At 49.8% G+C, this 19,130-nt stretch overlaps 1 protein-coding gene across 4 annotated transcripts in view; it reads right to left on the bottom strand.

Annotated features, from left to right (window-relative positions):
* Pitpnm3 (PITPNM family member 3) overlaps positions 1 to 19,130 on the bottom strand; it is an 84,742-nt gene that overhangs the window by 16,204 nt on the left and 49,408 nt on the right. For 3 of the 4 annotated variants that reach the window (XM_060363360.1, XM_060363357.1, XM_021641655.2), the window contains 8 exons: positions 10,660 to 10,736; positions 10,079 to 10,314; positions 7,114 to 7,303; positions 6,851 to 6,973; positions 6,282 to 6,466; positions 3,163 to 3,335; positions 1,474 to 1,644; positions 104 to 298 (listed from right to left, as the gene is read on the bottom strand). In XM_060363360.1, the coding sequence (XP_060219343.1) occupies positions 104 to 298; positions 1,474 to 1,644; positions 3,163 to 3,335; positions 6,282 to 6,466; positions 6,851 to 6,973; positions 7,114 to 7,303; positions 10,079 to 10,314; positions 10,660 to 10,736 (1,350 nt within the window). The remainder of the gene's footprint in view (positions 1 to 103; positions 299 to 1,473; positions 1,645 to 3,162; positions 3,336 to 6,281; positions 6,467 to 6,850; positions 6,974 to 7,113; positions 7,304 to 10,078; positions 10,315 to 10,659; positions 10,737 to 19,130) is intronic. The other variant, XM_060363358.1, reaches the window with a different exon arrangement.

Genomic DNA, 19,130 nt, shown 5'->3' with positions numbered 1-19,130 from the left:
CTCCCAACCCAAGAGCCTGCCACAACAGCTCTTCTTGGACCCACCACCCAGAGAAGGTTCCTGTCCCTCAATGCAGGCTTGACCCCAAAAGGACCTCACTCACTGCGGGAGGCACCCAGAGGTGCCAGGCTGTCCGAGGACTCTGAACTGTCGCTATGGGAGCTGCCTTCGCTTAGCCTCCGTCCTGGGCGCTGGAATCTTGGGGCCTGAGGGGGCGAGGCAGGGGCATCCAGAAGCGGGGGACTTCCCCGGGAGCTGCCCTCCAGGAATAGGGGGCTGTGGGTGTGCAGGGCATCAGCTGGAGGGGGAATTGCAAGGTCAGGGCAAGCATTGAGTCTCCAACAGAATGGTTTACAGTGCCAGCCCCATGCTGGGCAAGAGACTGGAAATGCAGAGAAGCCAGCCCAGGCCTAGCAGGCCACCAGCACCCCATTCCCCCACCCCTACACCAGCATAGTACAAAATGTGGGTGACATAGACATAAGTGGTAATCTCAACACCACCCTATCTCCAAAAAGCTACAGGGAAGCCTGGGTGCTTGGCCCTAAGGCCTAGCTGAGGTCAAGGTGTAATGCCTAACCATGTCCTCTCTCATCAAACTTCTCCCCAGATCCACACAGGCACATGCTGTGGTGAAAATGTATGGATATGACTTCAGCCTGTAAGCTGGATGGGGGAACCTCTAAGGTTGGGGATCCCTGTTTTGAAGGAAATATCAGAGTAACAGAAGCAAGCTTTGGAGCCTTGCTTTTGCTAGAAGTCCCAGACAAATATATCCCTTTGAGATGAGGAAGAAGAAGGGGTTAAGTTTTAAACCTGAAATGAATCACAGGTACAGCATCCCCTCGTCTCTGGCCAAAACCTCTGAAAACCTTTAGGCTGGAGTTCCTCAATGGTGATACGAAGCTACGGCACCAAGACTGCCAAGTGCCTGGCTGTCCATTTTGGGCCTCCTTTGGGCATATCCCCAGTCACATACATATCCCTTTGAACCCAGAAGCCAGTGGTCCTTCTCTAACCAACCTACCTTCTCTTATTATCCTTCCAATACCTCTCCACCTATCCAAATACACCCCTCCTCCAGGCCCTATCCAGAAGCCACCCCTTCCATGAATTCCACCAGGATGTATCTTTGCAGCGTCTGGGATGGGCACTGGGAAACAGCACTGGGCATGCACCCTTGACTTGCCCTCAGATCAACAATTCCACCATTATTCCAGCTCAAATGGAAGCCTGCCAGTAGGGGTGGTGGGCAAAGCCCTGGCACCAACATGCCTAGCACAGAGAAGGTCCTTCACATAGCAGCTACCCTATAGCACTGAAGCCAGCTTGCTTCCTGCCCACTCTCTAACAGCACACCCCTGCTCCTGTGAGCCACCCTATATCTGACAGTTTGAGAGGTTGATCCAGAAAGAATATTCCCAGAACCTACCAGCCTCCAACTCAGCACACTCTCACAGCCCCAGGACGTACCGAGCAGGAGGGACTGTCCATCACCCAAGGGAAACCTCTGGTAGCGAGGCACACTGACAGGAGGCACCAGGTGGAACTTGGGCTCCAGCAGTGGCTCAAGCCGTGAAGCAGAGGGATCTGCACAGTGGAAGAAGCTGTAGACCTGGCTACAGGCAGGACGCATCTGGAAACCTGGGTGGGTAGGAAGAAGATACATGCAGAAGCCCTGTTCTTATGGCTCCAAAGGACTCCCTAGAATGAAGCTTGAGTAGCCTTCTCTTCTGATCAGACACATGCAAAGCCCCTTTCTTATGGCTCTAAAAGGCTCCCTGGAATGAAGCTTGAGTAGCCTTCTCTCCTGCTCAGGAACCTCCCCTGGGTCCTTGCTACCAATCTTAGTTAGGGTTTTGTATTCCTGTGCAAAAACACCATGACCAAAAGCAACTTGGGGAGGAAAGGGTTTATTTCATCTTACAACTCTCTGGTCACACTCCATCACTGGGGGAAGTCAGGGCAGGAACTCAAGGCAGGAACCTGGAGGCAGGAACTGAAGCAGAAGCCATGGAGGAGTGCTGCTTACTGGCTTACTCAGTTTGGTTTCTAATATACCCCAGGACCACCCACCCAGGGACAGGACCACCCACAGTGGGTTGGGGCCTTCCACATGAATCATCATTTATGAAAATGCTCAGTCTTGCCTAGAGGACAGTCTCATGGAGGCACTTTCTCAGTGGTGGTTCCCTCCTCTCGGATGATTCTAGCTCGTGTCAATTTGACAGAAAACTAGCCATCGCACTACCCAGAAACCTAATGCTCAGTTTGGCATTGAAGGCTTTGCCAATCGCCCCACCTAGGGACACCATTATAGGCATACAACACTGCAGCCCTGGTGAGCATCTGCAAGCTTGCTGCTCTCCTTCCTCAGACTACAAGACCCTCCTTCCACTGTTCACACTGGGATACTTCTTTAAGTTCCTCTAACCACTACTCAGCCACAGCCCGATTTACGAAGCCAATCCAAGTCCCCTTAGTCAAGTTAGAGGCCATTTGATCAGGAGCTCTGAAGGTTAGATCAGGTGAGGCATTTCTTACACTGGCCAGCAGGTGTCTCCATGAAGGCCTTTGCCTCCTGGCAGTCCTGGGTCAGGGGCTTGGGTCTGCTGCACTCAGAGAACTGTAAATCTCCTCTGCAACACTGATATCATGAGTTCTGCCCCTCCATTCAGCTCCTCACTTAAGAGCCTCAGCAGAGAGCGATGAAGGACAGCCTATCCTCAGACCCTCTGGAAGGTGCATGCTGGTCAAATAGCAGCATGTGTCTGCTTTGTAAGAGCTGTAAAGAGCTTTAGGCTTCAGGTGTTACAAGGCAAAAGCATCCAGTGCTAGTTTGGGTAGAGAGATTCTGAGACCCATCTGGCTGCAGGAAGTCTGCTGGGCACAGCACAGGAGGGTTTGCTGTGATTGGGTGAATGTTTGTTGCCTACTTTCTCATGGGGTGTGACTGCAGGACAGAGGAGCAAGTAATCTAGGGGCAAGTGGAAGGGAGAGTGAAGTTCACCAAGCTGCCTCCCCTTTGTCCAAGCTAGGAAAGCTGCCTGTCCTCTCCCATAGTTTCTATCATTTCTGTATGTCTACCTTGCCTCCATCACTCTGTCCACCCTCTCACTCCCCCAGTTTGATCTCCTGAGCCACTGGCCTACCCATACCCACCATCTATCCCAGGCAGCACTGTCCTCCGCATGGCCAGGACCAGCCCCAGGGGTGAGCCGAAGAGGAAGAAGTCAGACACATCAAAGTCGAAGCGACCCAGGCTGACCTCAGAGAGCTGGGGTGTGCGAGCTGCAGGATCCTCAGCCTCATCCTTCAGCACACTGGAGTGGATGCTATCAGAGGGAGGGAGGGCAGTTCATAGGAGGACCAGGACTGTGGGAGTGTCCACTTTGCAGCACAGAATCATTCTGGGAGCAGGGTGCTCAACCCTCTATCACCAGAATGGGGCTTAGAACCAGAGTCCACTGTAAACACCATCCACACAAGCTGGTGACTCCCAGCATTGACCACCAGGCCTGGCCAACATTTGGCTGGAGCAGAGTTCAGCAAACATTTTCTGCACAGGACCAGATGGTGAGTCTAAAAGACTTTGTGATCCAGGTGCACCCGCCACCTGGATTTATTCTGCCATGTCGGATAGCCACAGATCATGATTAGGCAATATGTGTAGCTAGGATATGCTGCAACCTGGCTGAGCACCTGAGCCAGGCCTGCCCCTCACGCTCTTTCTAACAGCCACAAAATCCCTGCACTTTCCACAGGAGGAGCCCATCCTGGCTAGTGCATAGGCCAGCTGGCTACTGCTGCTGCTGCTGTGAGCACTAGCATTTTTACCGTTACTCCAGGCACAGGTGCAAACAGCCTGGCCTCCGCACTTCCCTTGACAATGTAGGCTCTCACATTCTCATCCCACGAGCCCAATGTACTCCAAAATGTCTACATTGTGTTTAGCCACAGATGTAGAGCTGAGCTCTGAAGCCAAGGCTGCCTCCCTGGCCTTCCAACAAGCACCAGGAACAGTATAGGCTTAAACCATGGCAGGGAGACTACATGGTGTATCAGTCAACTTCTGGAAGCAAATTTATCTAAAATACTTGTGTTGGAGAATCCTGTCAAAGTGAAAGTTCAAATGCTACAGGCGCAGAGTCCACCCTCAGGAGTGAGCCGGGGGGCAGAGAGGGCACCCAGTCTTCACGCACTGCCTCCTGCTCTCAGCCAATAATGATGAAGTTTAACCATGTATATTTCATGTTTGGCATGGTCCCTGAACAAGTGCCAACTACTTAATTGCCAGAGAAACAGCCATCTGTTCCTGCACCAGAGGGGAAAGCTGGCCATGTTGGGCTCGCTACTGATCAACGCAGATGTCTGAGCACTTTTCAGATTTGGGCTTTCCTATAGGCTACTTCAAGGATGAACCTGAAATGTTGAGATTTTCACCTCACAGCCCTCCTTTGTACATGGATGCTGTTCCAGAGGCTGAGTTGATAGAGGAGCCTTAACATTCAAAGCTTAACCCTGCAGAACCTGCCAGTCTCATCTCGTATTCCACCTCCTTCTGCAGGAAATACAGAGGGACTCATCTATAGGGCTACATCCCAAGACCTCAGTGAACATGCCAAACCCTTTGTATAGAATGCTTTTCCTATAGTTAATGTACCCAGGATAAATTTTGATTTATACACTAGGCATATTAAGAGAACAATTAATAATAAAATATAACAATTATAACTATATTGTAATAAAAGTTGCATAAATGTCTCTTGCAAAATATTGTAATTGTCCTCTTAGAGGGGACACATGAAGCTTCTCTTTGTCAGATCTAAGTTGCCAGCATCATCATTTACTCGACCTTTGGGACCATTACAAAGTAAAGCAAGGATCAAGTGAACACAGGCACTGTGGTACCCTGACAGTGGATCTGATTCCTGAGATGGCAGCCAAGTGAGCAACAGGCAAGCAGCATACACATAGTGGACAAATTGGACAAGGAGTGATCCCTGCCTAGAGCAGGACAACGAGACGTCATCATGCTACTCTGTAGAGCATACAACTTACAATTTAGAGCTGATTTACCTCTATAACTTTCTGCTTAATATTGTCAGATCATAGGTAAGTGGAAACCACAGTATACAAAACAATGGGCTACTGTAAGTCTATCGCATACATTAATGTTTCTGCACAAAGGTCTCCGGCATGGGAGCTGGAGAAATGGTTCAGTGTTCAAGAGCATTATGATCTGACAGACACCTGGCTCCCAGCACCCACCATCAGACAGCTCACAGCCACCTGAACCTCCAGCTCCAGGGGAGTCAGGGCTCTTCCTGGCCTCTGCTGGTTCTTGCACATACATATACATATAAAACTAAAAATAACCATTTTTTAAAATATGCTCAGCATAACACTTTTTATAACAGCAAAGCACTGGAAAAAAATATTTAATTAGTGGGATTGAGAAAGTAGTTTTTCATCTAAATTTATATTGCATTAGGAATATTTACCAAATACTTTTAAATATATGGGGGAAAGGTTAACAGTGTAAGAGGCTTTGGGTTTTTTGTTTGTTTTATTTTTTTTTTAGTAAAAGTACATATAAATTATGTTTTAAAGAAACACTGTTATGATGTTATGATGATGCCATAATACTTGTCAGTTAGGGAGCAAGCAAGGAAAAGTGGAGGTGGGCAGAAAGGAGAGAATTGAAGGGTAATGAAGAGAAAAAGACTCTCCCAACCCCACCAATTTGGGTCCACGTTCAGTACTTATTTCTCTCTGGAATCAATGTGCAGATGGTACGTTTAGCTGCTCCTCAACCATCCCGTCTGGAAACTGAAAGGGTAGTTTATGGTGTTTGCCATGTCCAAGACACCGGGGTGAGGACAGGAAGAGCAGGATGCTGGCCCCAGGTCTTCAGGTACCAGTGATGTGACATCTCCTTTCCTGAGAAACTATGAGTATGAAGGCTGGGGTAGTCCACCAAGCATACCCATCTATGACCTCACTACATTCTCCAGGATATACCAACGTGGCTGGAGAGGAAGCCAAAGGCCAGAGGGGCAGAGCAGACTATCTCCAGTGTCTGCAGAGACAAACAGAAAATTCTCTGGTATGGATGCAGGGCCAATGACATGAAGCCTTGGTACCACAAATCCCATGTTGTCCATGGGCCCTGTGGAAGTGTCAAGGAGGATTGGCTGCTCACAGGCTGCTGGTGACTCAGAGCTGGGATCCCTGCTCTTGTGAACATTGATGTGAAAGCAGCAGCAGGGAGGGGTTACCTTGAGAGGAAGGCGTGATGCTGGGTTACTGCCTCACAGTCGTATGAGGAGGCATCACTCTGTTTCCGTGGCAACGGCCTCTTGGGGTCCTCATCATCCACTCCACTGGAGACATCGATGTTGCTCTTGCTGAGACGCTTGCTGCTGGCCAGACTGCAGTCCTCCTCCACCACCACAGGGGTGTCCTTGAGCAGAGAGCATAGCAATCATGGGGGCCCTGGGGCCTGGCCTCCTCCCCTTGGCATAAGTAACCACCACCACCCTCCTTGCCAAACATATGCTCATGGTGGTAGGTGATGACTTAGGCACAGGCAATCTCCTATGGCCACAGGGATGGACCACCCAGTCAGGGCACTAGGCAGCTGTCTAGGGAGACATTAGCAGGCATCCTCTGGGCCTCTGGGTCTGTGCTACCATGCTCTTGCTATTCCCATAACCCTTTGTACCACAGACACCATAACGCCAACATGAACATGCAGCACTACCCTTCCTGGGGTGCCAGCTGCTCCTCTGTTCTTATAAGACACACATAGAGACATACCCCTCTCCATCCCCCAGCCTGGCCACACCTGGGTACTGCTGATGCTCCCCTTCCGGCTGCTGCTGCCAGGGCTGTCCCCTGAGGGCCCCGCACTGTAGCAGATGGCATCGAAAGCCAGGAGGCCGCCCACACAGTCCCCGATGAGACACACCTGCAGAGGCACAGCTGGGCTGCAGGCTTGCCCAAAGCCCTCTCACCCCACATCCAGCTGGAATAGGGGCATGTTCCCACAAAAGAATAAGGAAACAAGGTAGAAGTTGGCACAGAGTGAGAGAAAGCAGGATGCCCTACCTGCCCACTGAAGCCAATCCCATCAGAGGACTTGAGAAACTCGCCATAGATGTGGTTGGCTCGCTCGATGACCGTGGCAACAGCATCCTGGTACTGTGGGGAGGAGATGGCCAGCAGGGGAAGGGCAGCCAGAGGAACGTGGTCCTGGCTGGTGCTGAGGCAGCCCTCATCGTGGCTATAGGGGTTCAGGCTGCAGACAGGGGGCCCAAAGTCAGCCTAGCCAGGACCAAGAAATGGGTGGCTTGGGCCTTTGGGCTCTTTGCACCATGCCCAGCTCCAAAAAAATTTAAGGACCCAGGGTAAGTACCATGAAGCAAATTACAAACAATGGGGCAAGGGGGAAAGGATTAGGACTCATGGCTGGGCTGACTCCACATATGCCTGCCTACACGAGCCTGCAGTGTAGCACAGCCATGCTGTCTAGCAGGATTCTAGAAATACCCCAGTTCTGAGAGAAGTTAGAAAATTGGCTAATGTAGAGCCATGTGGGTAAGCAGCATTGTGGTAGACTTCCTGGAGGAGGAACAGGCTAAATCAGACTCTCAAGAGAAGCTTTGGAGAAGCTGAGAAGGTGCAGTGAGGGCTCATAGATCATAGGAGATGGGACAATGGCTCCCGGGTAAAGGTGATACCTAGCTGCATGTATGATGCTATGCTCTACGTTACTCTGCTTCATCAGTTTTGCAGAGAGGGCTGGGGCCTCCCACATAGAACTCCACCAGAGGACACTGCATCCCTCCATCTCCCTCCTAGGAAGGCCCTCCTCCCTCTCTGGGCAACTCAGACCTACATGACGTCCCATCCCTACCCAGATTTGCCCTTGCCTCCACCCTTGCACACCCAACCCTGATGCTTTGTTGGGCCTAGCTGGACAGACACAGAGGGAGTCTGAGAACTTCCTACTCTGGGCCAATAGCCTGCCCTTACCCAACATGCCTAGCTCCAGAGTGTCTAAGACTCAGAGCAACTGGGGTAAGAACCAACAGAATCCAGGACAAGTGACAGGCCTCAGGCACCCTCAGCAGGTGGCAGAGTCCTAGCAGTGTGCAAGGCAGGCCCCACCAACCATTTCTCATCTCCAAAGAACACAAATTGGAGGAAACAGGCCTCGATTGCAGCCGGAGAGATTTTAATTAGCCGAGAAGGAGCTCCCTCCCAGCAGTGATTACGGGTGATTAATGGCCCTAGCAAGAGCTGCCTGGGGGAGAAGTAAGCTCCCTCCTGCTGTCCCCTCAAATGGCCTGGCCATCCGTCTTCCCGGAGATAGGAATGACCCAGCTCTGGAGGTCAGCTATCCTGGGGGTGGGTGAGAGGCAGGGGTCTTGACTAGCAAGATTAACTCTGGGGCTGCTGCAAGTGTGAGGGACTGGAGCCTTGCCACAGGCTCAGCTGCTCCTTAATCCTACAACAGAAGAGCAGCAGCAAGCCCTGTCTAAGACTCGGAATCCAGGGCTCCACCCACTCAGCTGCTGCACAGGAGCCTGCACATCTTGCCTGTGACATGGGTCACACAATAAACTGGGGGAAGAGGCTAAGCTGGGAAGCCATAGACCTAACCGGCTTCCTGTCGTCTATCTCTAATGGAGATCCATCTGAGGGCATCCTGGGAACCCAGGAAATCAGCCTCTGAGCACCATTCAGGAAGAAAGAAGGAAGGGGAATGTCCAGCCCCTGCTAGACCTGAGCCATTGGTAGTGAAAGACAGGGCCCTCAGGTCCATCCCACACTGGAGCCCCTGGGCTCAGAGCCCCATTTGGCTGAAGCTAAGCACATAGGCTCCCCTTCTCATGGGACAGTGAGCATGTCCCAAAGAAGAAAGCCTGGGAGAGAGACTTGAAGGAGGGATTTTCTGATGTCATATAAGGAGAGGGTGAGACAGGGGTGCCAACAGCTCCTTTTTACCCCACCTGCAGGAAAGTCTGGCCTCCCTGCTCAGTCTGGATAATTTACTCGATGTTTAGGGCATGTGGGCCCTGCAGGTACACAAAGCCTGTTTTGCAGACAATTGGAAAGAAAGCAGGTGTCGAACTGGCTCCAGGTACCCACCTTCAGCTATTCCAAGAGTGACACCTGAAGCATTGAAGCTCTCAAGTCCTGGCAGGGCGGGTGGAATGTCTCCATAAGACTCCACTCCCACAGAGCCCTTGGTCTCTCAGTCTGTCCCTCACTGGTGTGTGGGTCCACAGTGGGAGCGATGTACTGGCACTTGCAGGAAGTGGCTGACTGCTCAGCCTGTGCTTCTGACATACCATCCTTTTCCTCCCAGCTCCTACCAGCTGGCTGTGAGCTAGGACAGGACATTTTCCACCAACAGGAAACAGGCTGAGTGTCTCCCTGGCCCTAGAAGGAGGTCAGGGCTATAGCCAGTGACAGCCCGGATCTATGAGGGCACTAACCCACCTGCACACCAGCACCAGCATTCTTACTCTCTAGAAGTCAGTCAGTAACATTACCACCTCCATTTTACAGATGGGGGACTTGAGGTAGGAAGAAGTACCATAGTTCCCCAAGGTCACAGAGCCAGGATCAAGTCCAGGCTACTGAAGAGGACAACACTTAGCCACACTATGACATTCAAGCCAACTTCTCTAAAAAGTCTTCCCTAACTGTGCCAGCTGTGCTGCGGGCTACCTCCATCAGAGTACCACTACGGCTGTTCTCCAGAGTGAGACTGAATGTGACTCCCAGCTCTGTTCTCTGAATGGCTGGGGGAAATGGACAAATCTCTTAAGGCCTGTTCCTTGTTTCATTCAAACTGAAGCACAGGAAATGGATCTGGGCTGGCGTGGGGAGTCCAGGTCCCTGACAGATGACTCGTAATGACCATATCCCACTAGAGATACCCACAACAATTCTGACTTGACACCAGACAGGCCTCAGCAGGTGCCCCCGAGGCAGGGGTATCCCCTCCACTTACACCTCCCACACCAAACTCAGCTGGTGCAAACAAGCCAAAATGACTCACTTAGAGACGAGCGAGAAAGCCTCCGAGCAGATGGCAGGACAAGGGACGAATTTGATGAGGATGTGTCCCAGGGCAGCAGGAAAGTGGGCACGTGTGACCTTCTCCAGCACAGAGCTGAAGGTGTGAATGTCGGCCGCCTTGCAGGAAGGGTCACCAGAGCCAGTGTCCAGAATGTTGCCCCCATGCAGCACCAGCAGAAGGACATGTGTCTTGCAGGAGCGCTGTGAGCAGCCTTCCTGAGAGGAACATGGCATGGATAGAGACAGGCAGGTAGCAGGGACCCAGGATGCACAAGCACAGAGACATGGGGTCCATGGCTGACACTCCACAACTGCTGTAGGACTCTGGACCATGCAGAAGGCTACTAGGAAGGCCAGATCTTCAATGGATAGCACAGCAAGATGAGTCTAGAGTGACTCTTCTTGTGCCTATGGGAGCCTGAAGCCCAGAGAACAGCAGGGAGCTACCCAAAGGTCATACAGCAAAGAACAGGATGGAAGCTAGGTAGCTGTCTCCCCTCCTAGGGTTCTTCCTACGATGCTGGCTACAGATGGATTGGATGCCTCCAAAACCCAGCGCACCTCGCCGTCTTCATGGATCTCGATGCTTCCTTGGGCTGGGAACCGCTGCCTTCTAAGGGACACCCGATACAATTCTCCTGCAGAGAGGACAGAGGAAGAATGCAGCAGGCTCCCACTGCACCAGCAGTTCCTAGGCGTAGCTGGCCACATAAGGTCAGCTCCAGTTTATTTGGAAGCTAGAATTATAGACAGGAGCTAGAGAGCATCCCCCAGCCCAGGCTCTCGTCTCTGGAGCCTATACAACACAAATTGGCTTAGCCCTTCTAAGGAAAAGAAGCCAGTCTGAGGGCTTTTCATCACAAAAGAGACAGGGAGTCCTAAGAAAGTGCTGTCCTGCTTACTTCCCCAGTAATAGCAGTCCTTCTAGAGTCCATAAGACATTCAGGGACCTGTCCCTTGAGAACAGGTGGAGAAGTTGCTGTGGTTCATCTGAAAAAGTGTGACCAGACTAAGAGATGCCCTGTGCCCCCTGAAGGGGGTAAGGGTGGTGCTCTGAGGAGCTTCCAGGAGGGTTTAGCTCTGACCACAGGGCTGAGTTGAGAAGCTTCAGTCCCTGGAGCAGGCAGGCACTTCTGCTGAGGTCGGAATAAAACAGACGGTTGGGATGGTCAAGGTGCAGCCTTGGAATACTGTGTTTCTGAGTCTCTACCTTCTGCCTGGAGTTAGGGACTAGCATCCCTGGCTCCCTTGGAGCTCAGGCTCTCTGGACTTAGACAAAAGCTGCACCACTATATTTCATGTGCTTTGGATGACCCACATATTACAGGACTTCTCAGCCTTTACCACTGTGCAAGCCTGGCACTCATTAGAGAATTTCCATTTTTTATTTTTGTTTTCCTGCTTTGGGGAGTCAGGAGGTTGTTGTTAATTTTTTCTTTTATTACATTGTTTATTTATTTGTGTGTGTGTGTGTGTGTGTGTGTGTATGCAGAGGACAATCCACAGCAGTCATCACTCTCCTTTGATCATGTGGGTCCCAGGGATTGAACTCGGGTTATCAGACTTAGTAGCAAGTGCCTTTATCAGCTGAACCATTTTGCCAGCCTGTTGATTGTTTGTTTTAAGGTCTATGAGTATTTTGCCTTAATGTGTATCTGTGTAACACGTGTTCCCCTGTTGTCCATGAAGGTCAGAAGAATGCAGGACATCATATCCCCTGGAACTGGAGTTACAAACTCCAGTTGTGAGCTACCATGTAGGTGCTAATAATTGAACCCATATCTTCTGCAAGAATAAGTGTTCTTAAATGCTGTGTTAAATCCCAGTCTCAGCCTTCTTTAATGTGTGTGTATGTGCACACATGCATGCATACTTTAAAAAATATCTGCTTGGGACTAGGAATGCAGCTCAGAGGTAGAGCAAAATTGCCTAACATGCACAAGGCCCTGGGTTCCATTCCCACCCCAAATAATTAAAACAACCAAACTTGGCTGACGCTCTTAGTGAGATAGCAAGGCTTTGAACTATAGGACCATGGTCCAGGGGAAGGAAACCACTCAGAAAGGGAAGGCCACCATGTGGCCTGACATTGGCATCAACCAGGAGCTTTGTGTCATGAAGAAGTGCACTTCTCACTCCTGCTAGTGGTCTAACCCAACATCTCCTCTAGGAAGTGCTTCTGGGTCCTGAGCTCTCATTGCTCTAATACAGGGGTATATCGTCAAGGATAGAACCTGCCACATTTTTTGTAAATAAACTTTCCTTAGAACACAGTCAGCTTTTCCCTTTCCATATCATTTTGGCTGCTTCCACATGACAGCCTGACTTCAGTAGTGACAACAGACTCACAGCCCTCAAACCCTAAAATATTTATTCCCTCAACTTTTCCAGCAGAACGTGCCAACCCTTGCTTTAACATTGTATGTCATATGGAAAGTGATCTCAGATATCCCTCAGCCACCATTTACTGAAACAATGCCTGCTACCCCAAGTCCTCTTTTCATCTAACCATGCCTCCTTTCTCCTCCCCCCAGGAGATAGATACTATTGCCTGTGTGTGACGTAAACTGTAAAGCACTCTTTTGCCTCTGTTGATAGGGAACTTTCCTTCTCATGCAGAATCCCATTCTAGATTAACATAACCCCTCATTCCCTTCTCACCTCTACAGGATTGTAGGGGTCCTTCCCATAGCTCTGTTGACATCCATAAACAACCTAGGTTTGAGTCAACATTGGTCCAGGGAGAACTATCTGCCAACAATTCTAGACAAGGAGTTGTTCTCAGCTAAGAAGAGCAGTTCTGAACTATCCGGTTCTTGCAGACACAGCCCTGGGCTAGGCGCAACTGCTTCATGAGCTCTGAGCTGCTTCCGTGTGGATGAAAATTGTTCCCTGAATGGGGGAAGTTTGGTTCTTAAGAGGAGGAGGCCAGGACAAACTGAGGCCTGCCTCTGCCTGCCACTTTCTAACTCTCCCGCCTGTTTCTGTCATTGTTTATATAGGGTAAGTTTGTGCATGCGTGTGTGTGTGTGTGTGTGTGTGTGTGTGTGTGTGTGTGTATGCTACAGCCTGCATGTGGAGGTCAGAAGACAACCTCAGGCATCGATCCTCAACTTTCACCTTGTCTGAGACAGGGTCATCTGGAAGCTTCTCAACTTCCCATCTTGCAGTAAGAACAATGGAATTATCGACACAGTCCAGCTTTATGTGAGTTCTAAGGATTTGAACTCAGACACTCACATTTGCATGGCGTGAGCCATCTTCTTGCTTTTGTTTTGTACTTTTATTGAGACAAGGTCTACCTAACTAGCCTAGCTGGCATGGAATTCACCAGCCTACTGTCCCTGCCTCCTGGGTACAAAGACTGAACCTCAGGCCCACTCTTCCCCCTAGCCCTTCTGTCTTTTTCTCACTACAAAAGACCTGGCCCTGAGCCTGAATAGGGGAGGCTTAGGTTCTGCACTCAGGACAGCATGATAGTAACAGACAATAGGAATGGGCTCACTTCACTGAGCCCTTATCAAGGGTTAGCATGTGTCAACTCATCCATTTCCCCAGCTGCCTTCTTAGTTTAGATGTCTCTTGTCCTTAGTCCCATTTTACAGATGAGTAAACTCTAAATTGTGTAGTTTACACATCCCAGGCATTTGGGCCAGCCACATAACAAGTAAGGCCAAGAAATCTCCGCTAGGGGGCCCCACCTCCATTTAAGATGGCACTCAGCCAAGCAGTGCCCTGCCCTTCTGCACTGCAAGCTGCAGGCTGCCCCCACTCCTGCAGAAGCAAAATGCAGAGAGCAACTAATAAATTGAGTCCAGATTTGCTGCCCAAGTCCTCTTTCTACATGAAACCGTTTGTCACTGGGGGAAGAGTGCTGGGAAAGAGGCCAACACCAACACAAAGTAAAAAGTAGCCTTGTGTGTGTGGCCTCTTGAGCATGAGTGCTCCTCTGGAGCAGGTGCATGGAGGAACACAGAGTGTCAGCAGGGCTGAGGTCAAGAGCAGGGGTGGAAAGGGGGTAGATGGGTCATCTTCACTTCTAAGACTACAGTCTCCAAAACCATAGGCTTTGAAACCAAAGACACAGCTCTTACCAGCTGTGTGACCTAAGCCTGTTTTCTCACCACAGTAGTAACATGACTCCCTTATAGGGCAGCAATGAGGGTAAGCGAGTTCCTATGGCTTTAGAACAAGGCATGGAATATGACACCTCTGATATGTGTTGGATGCTATTGTTATTCTTATTATTTATGGTGCAGGGGGTGGGGCATAGCTGACAAGATAAGATGGAGGCTGATAGGGACATCACCCACCGCCTCCACACTCCCTGTCCTGATGCCAAGTCCTGGCAGGCTCACCGACCTCACTGGGCTGGGTGCCTGCTTGCAGTGTGATTACAGGATTAAATGCTGTGATTGCCACAAATTACCATTGCGTGGCTATAAATAACTTGCAGGGAAGACATGAGGGTCCTGCTGTCTCCCAGGCACCATGCCCTCTGCTAGGTGAGGGCTGAATCCTGCATCTTCACTGCCTAGTATAAGCTCCCTGGGGCCCACACAACACTCTTGGAATGGGTGGATGCACTTGGCATCTTGGCCATCGATGACGCTGGAGCAATTCTCAATAGTAGGGATAAGAGCTGAGGGCTAGAGGATGGGTAGGGGCATCTGCAGTATCACTTCCCTGCCTTCCCACCAGGAAGTGTCTCCCTTCTTCTGCATTTGGGGTCTATGTAGTTTGCTTCCTGCGTAGAGCCACAGATGTTGCACTCTCAGCCAGGGGGACAGGAGATCTTGCCCGGTAGATACAGACTCTGGTCCCTTAAGTACTTCCTGCCAGGACCAGAGTCACTGGCAGGATAGCAGAGGCCTCTGTGAACAAGCTGACAAGTAGCCTTAAGACTGCCCTGTTGCCTGCCCTCTGTCTGTCCCCCTGAGGCTTTGCTTTTTGCTATTGTTGCTGTCACTATGTATTCCAGGCTTGCTTCCAGTCCTTGGCAATCCTCCTGCCTCAGCCTTTTTTTTTTTTTTTTTTTAACTCCTGAGACAGGGTTTCTCAATGTAGCCCTGGTGTCCTGGAACTTGCTTTGTAGATCAGGCTGGCCTCAAACTCAGTGATCTACCTGCCTCTGCTTCCCAAGTTCTGGGATTAAAGATGTGTGCCACCACATGGGGCCTGCATCAGCCCTTTGCATCCTGAGATTACAGCATGTACCTCCACACCCAGTAAAGCCAGTCCTTTTAAGAACTTCCCACAATAATCTGAATCTGATTCTCCCACAGGACAGAACTCTTCTACTTCTTGTCACTTTTGCTTATGATGAACTTTGTGCCTCTGAGCCTTTCCTGCCTTTGTAGACCTGAAAACTCCTATGTATTCTGCAAAACTCAATTCAAAATTGCCACTTTTTCTGGCAAGTCTCCTAGACCATGATGGTTATCTCACTATGCTGATCTGCTAGGGTTACTTTATTTTCTCTTAAACTAGAGGCATGGTAAAAGGAGAACTTATCAACTTTTAGGATCTGGCATTTTTGTAAGAACTATTTAAAAGTGATGTTCCCAGGTGTTCACAGCTACACAGCCTCTCTGAGCTGCTCAAGCCCCTGGAGACACCAGGTTCAGGGAAAAGCCCCCCCCCCCTTCTGGGAAGCATAATTCCCTAAGCAAGTCCCTGGAGGAGCTAGAATTTAGTTGCTCTGGGAATGTGAGTACCTCCTGAGTTGTGCATTGTTCCACAGCTGGAGAATCCCCAGGCTTTTGGGGGATGAGATGCTAGCAAAGGATCCTGGGTGGTGGAAAGCCACCTGCAAATGGCCCCAGGGCCTGGTCATCAGCCACCTGTTTCTTTCTACCACCTGTTCATTTCTGTTTGCATGGCCTAGGTTCCTACTAGGCCTAGACTTAGGGCAGGTAAGCTGGTTTTGTGACAATGTTTTATGATGGGCTTTGAGGCAGGCCAGCTACTTCAGTGTCTGCTGCCAGCCCCAGCTCTGGGATGGTGACCCACCCTGCTCACCATGGCTCCTTCTGCTGGCAGAAGAATAGAAGCTATTTTTGCATAATCATACCCTTGGAAATCACAGATCATGATCAGCCCTTCTAATTACCATATGTGCCACACTGCTCCAGAGACAAAAGCCAAGGTCAGCACCCACGTGCTTGGTTCCCCAAGCAAAGCATCTGTCCCCACTCTCTTGCCACTCATGCTGGGACCCAGTTTCATTTTCCATCCTGCCAGTCCCCTGGCAGTGACTATCACCTCTACCAGCTACCTATAGGTTGAACTGAGCTATGTCAGCTTTCTGACATAGCCTACGACCATGTAGCCTGTCCTGAAAGGGAAATAAATGCCTATAAGACATAGAATCACTCATGCGTATAGAAGCACAGTTTTGCACCAACCAAATGGCTTTGTTCTCTCACTCTAAAATAGATCTTGAATGTCCCACTAGTGCCCATGTGTTGAAGGTTTGGTCCCCAAGCTGCAGTTCTACTGGGAAATGGGGTCTGGTGGGAGGAAGCACCGTGGCCTTGAACTGTCTCTGGGACCTCCAGCCCCTTCCTGTCCTTCCTTTTGCTTCCTGGACAGCAGTAGGTTCTCCACCACACTTCCCAACACTGTGCCACCCAGGCTCCAGATCGTAAACTGACACCTATGAAACCCTGAGCCAAAACAATAGGTGTGGCCTGATCTCCTGATCTCCTGTAGCACAATGCAGACAAGCCAGCAGAAAGCAGAGAAAGTCACAGGTCTTTTCCAGAAAGTTCCTGGACTCTCAGAAAACAGAGAAATTTCCTATCCAATGAACCTTTCCTGGGAGCTATTTTTTTAAATATTTTATTTATTATGTATACAATATTCTATCTGCATGTACACCTGCACACCAGAAGAAGACACCAGATCTTTTTATAGATGATTGTAAGCCATCTACAAAAATGATTTCAAGCTTGAAGGATCATGTGAGCAAAAACCTAGTCATGTGACCAAGTCTAAGTCACATGTCTAAAAATGGCCACATTCTAGGCCATTTGTCCAAGTCTAGTCACATAATTCAGGGCTACACAATGAGATTTCCCAAACCAGAATTACAGTTCAATATGAGGACTTCAGGCCACACTGAAGACATATCTGGAGCCTGCTAAGTTGTCAGGAAAGCTGTAGAAAGTCTAGTGGCCCAATTGAAAAAAAGTGGACCCAAGTGGGAATGCCGATCCACAGTGCATGCCCAGGCTGCAGAATCCACCTGCAGGTCCATGCTGTAGAACTCCATGCTGATTTCCACAGCAGATTTACAACAGAAATTAATGCTGCTGCTGCACACTGCAGAGCCATATATTCCCCACCAGACGTACTGACTCTGTGGATACACCCTGCAGATTCAAACTATCGATCCACAGCACAGAACCACTCCAGAGACCCATGCTACAGATCACTCAATAAATCCACACTGTAGTTCCACACCACAGATCCACAGTGAAGAGCCAAACCACAGATCTACACTGCAAAGCCACTTATAGATGCATGCTGAGCCACGTTTGAGCCAAGGGAATGGAGGGCAGGGCAACATGTCATGGCAGGGTGAGTATCTCTGGGTTGAGCACACTTTGGAAGTGTTATAGCTGTTCACAGTGGCCTATGCTGGCCTGCAGGCAGGGAGTTCTCCACCCAGGTTATATAAGCAAGTTATGCAATATCCACTTGGTAGGGATGCTGGGATGGAATGTCCATTCAGGGTTAGGGGGAGGATCCTGTGCCTTGTTAACCCTCTCAGGATCAAAACCCAATTGTATCCACCTGACTTTGCCTAGCTACCAGGTCTTGTGTATAGACCTTCAGTGAACCAGTGGCTTTAAATGGATCCTAGCCAGATGAAAGCTTGACTGTTGATCCTGACAAGGGTCTGGGCCCTAGACCCTACCTCTTTTTTTAATATTTTATTTATTATGTAAACAATGTTCTATCTGCATGTACACGTGCAGGCCAGAAGAAGACACCAGATATTATTACAGATGGTTGTGAGCCACCATGTTGCTGGGAATTGAACTCAGAACCTCTAGGAAGAGCAGCCAGTGCTCTTAACCTCTGAGCATCTCTCCAGCTCTTAAGAACATGCTGTTGGGTATCATAAATGAGCCCAACAAATGAACAGCTCAAAGAAACAACTCAGCTAAGGAAACCCATGTCAGGGATAGAAAGCCACCATCTTGAGATGGCCAGAAGGGTGTGGCAGCCCTAGCCCTGGTGTCCTCACTGAGCCTACTGTACTTAACACAGGTCTCTTCTCAAGTGCCCAGTCATCACCCTGTGGCTAGGACAATCTTCACGTTCTCCTGAGAAGCCAGGATGTCCTAACCATCTCACAGAGAAAACCAAGACTGGAAAAGTTTACAGACTTTTCTCCAGATGGAGTGGAAGGCTTGAGTATAGAATGTCCCCACAGGCTTGTGTGCTCAAACAACTGATATGCACAGGATTTGAACCAGGCCACAAGTCAGACTTCTTTCTTCCTAAAGTTAAGGGAGTAAGAAAGGGGTCATCTCTGCAGTTTTCCAATGTCTCCTCTTCCACAGCCCTGTCCCCACACAAAGAGCCAGAGGTGGGAGGGAAAACAGGCACTCCCTGTCATTGGGTACAGGAGCTTACTGGGATAGTGGAGTCTGAATATTCCTTGTCTAGTCATCCCTGGACTTGCTTGCCTGGAAGTCCACACTCTCACAATGGAATGCAGCCACCTCATCCAGCCCAAGCCCTCTTCAGCCATTCTTCCTAATCTCTGGGGCTCCTAGACAAGGAACAGGAAATGACTCTCACACATAAAAAGGTGCTGAGAACCCTAAAGTTTACTGAAATCACCCACAATTCCTTGTTTGTGTTTCTCAGATCAGCCACTACCAACACCCTGTGAAAAAGCAGGTTTTCTGCATTCCTTTCTGGTGTGAGTGAAAACCAATGCAACTTCTCAAGAGGGCCATCTGACAGTGACCCAGCAAGGCCAAGTCCACGTGGCAAACACGTTACAAGTACCC

This window comes from Meriones unguiculatus, chromosome 11 (assembly GCF_030254825.1).
Source record: "Meriones unguiculatus strain TT.TT164.6M chromosome 11, Bangor_MerUng_6.1, whole genome shotgun sequence".
Taxonomy (NCBI): Eukaryota; Metazoa; Chordata; class Mammalia; order Rodentia; family Muridae; genus Meriones; species Meriones unguiculatus.
Note: the sequence above shows the minus strand (reverse complement) of the source record. Positions and strands in the feature narration are given on the sequence as shown.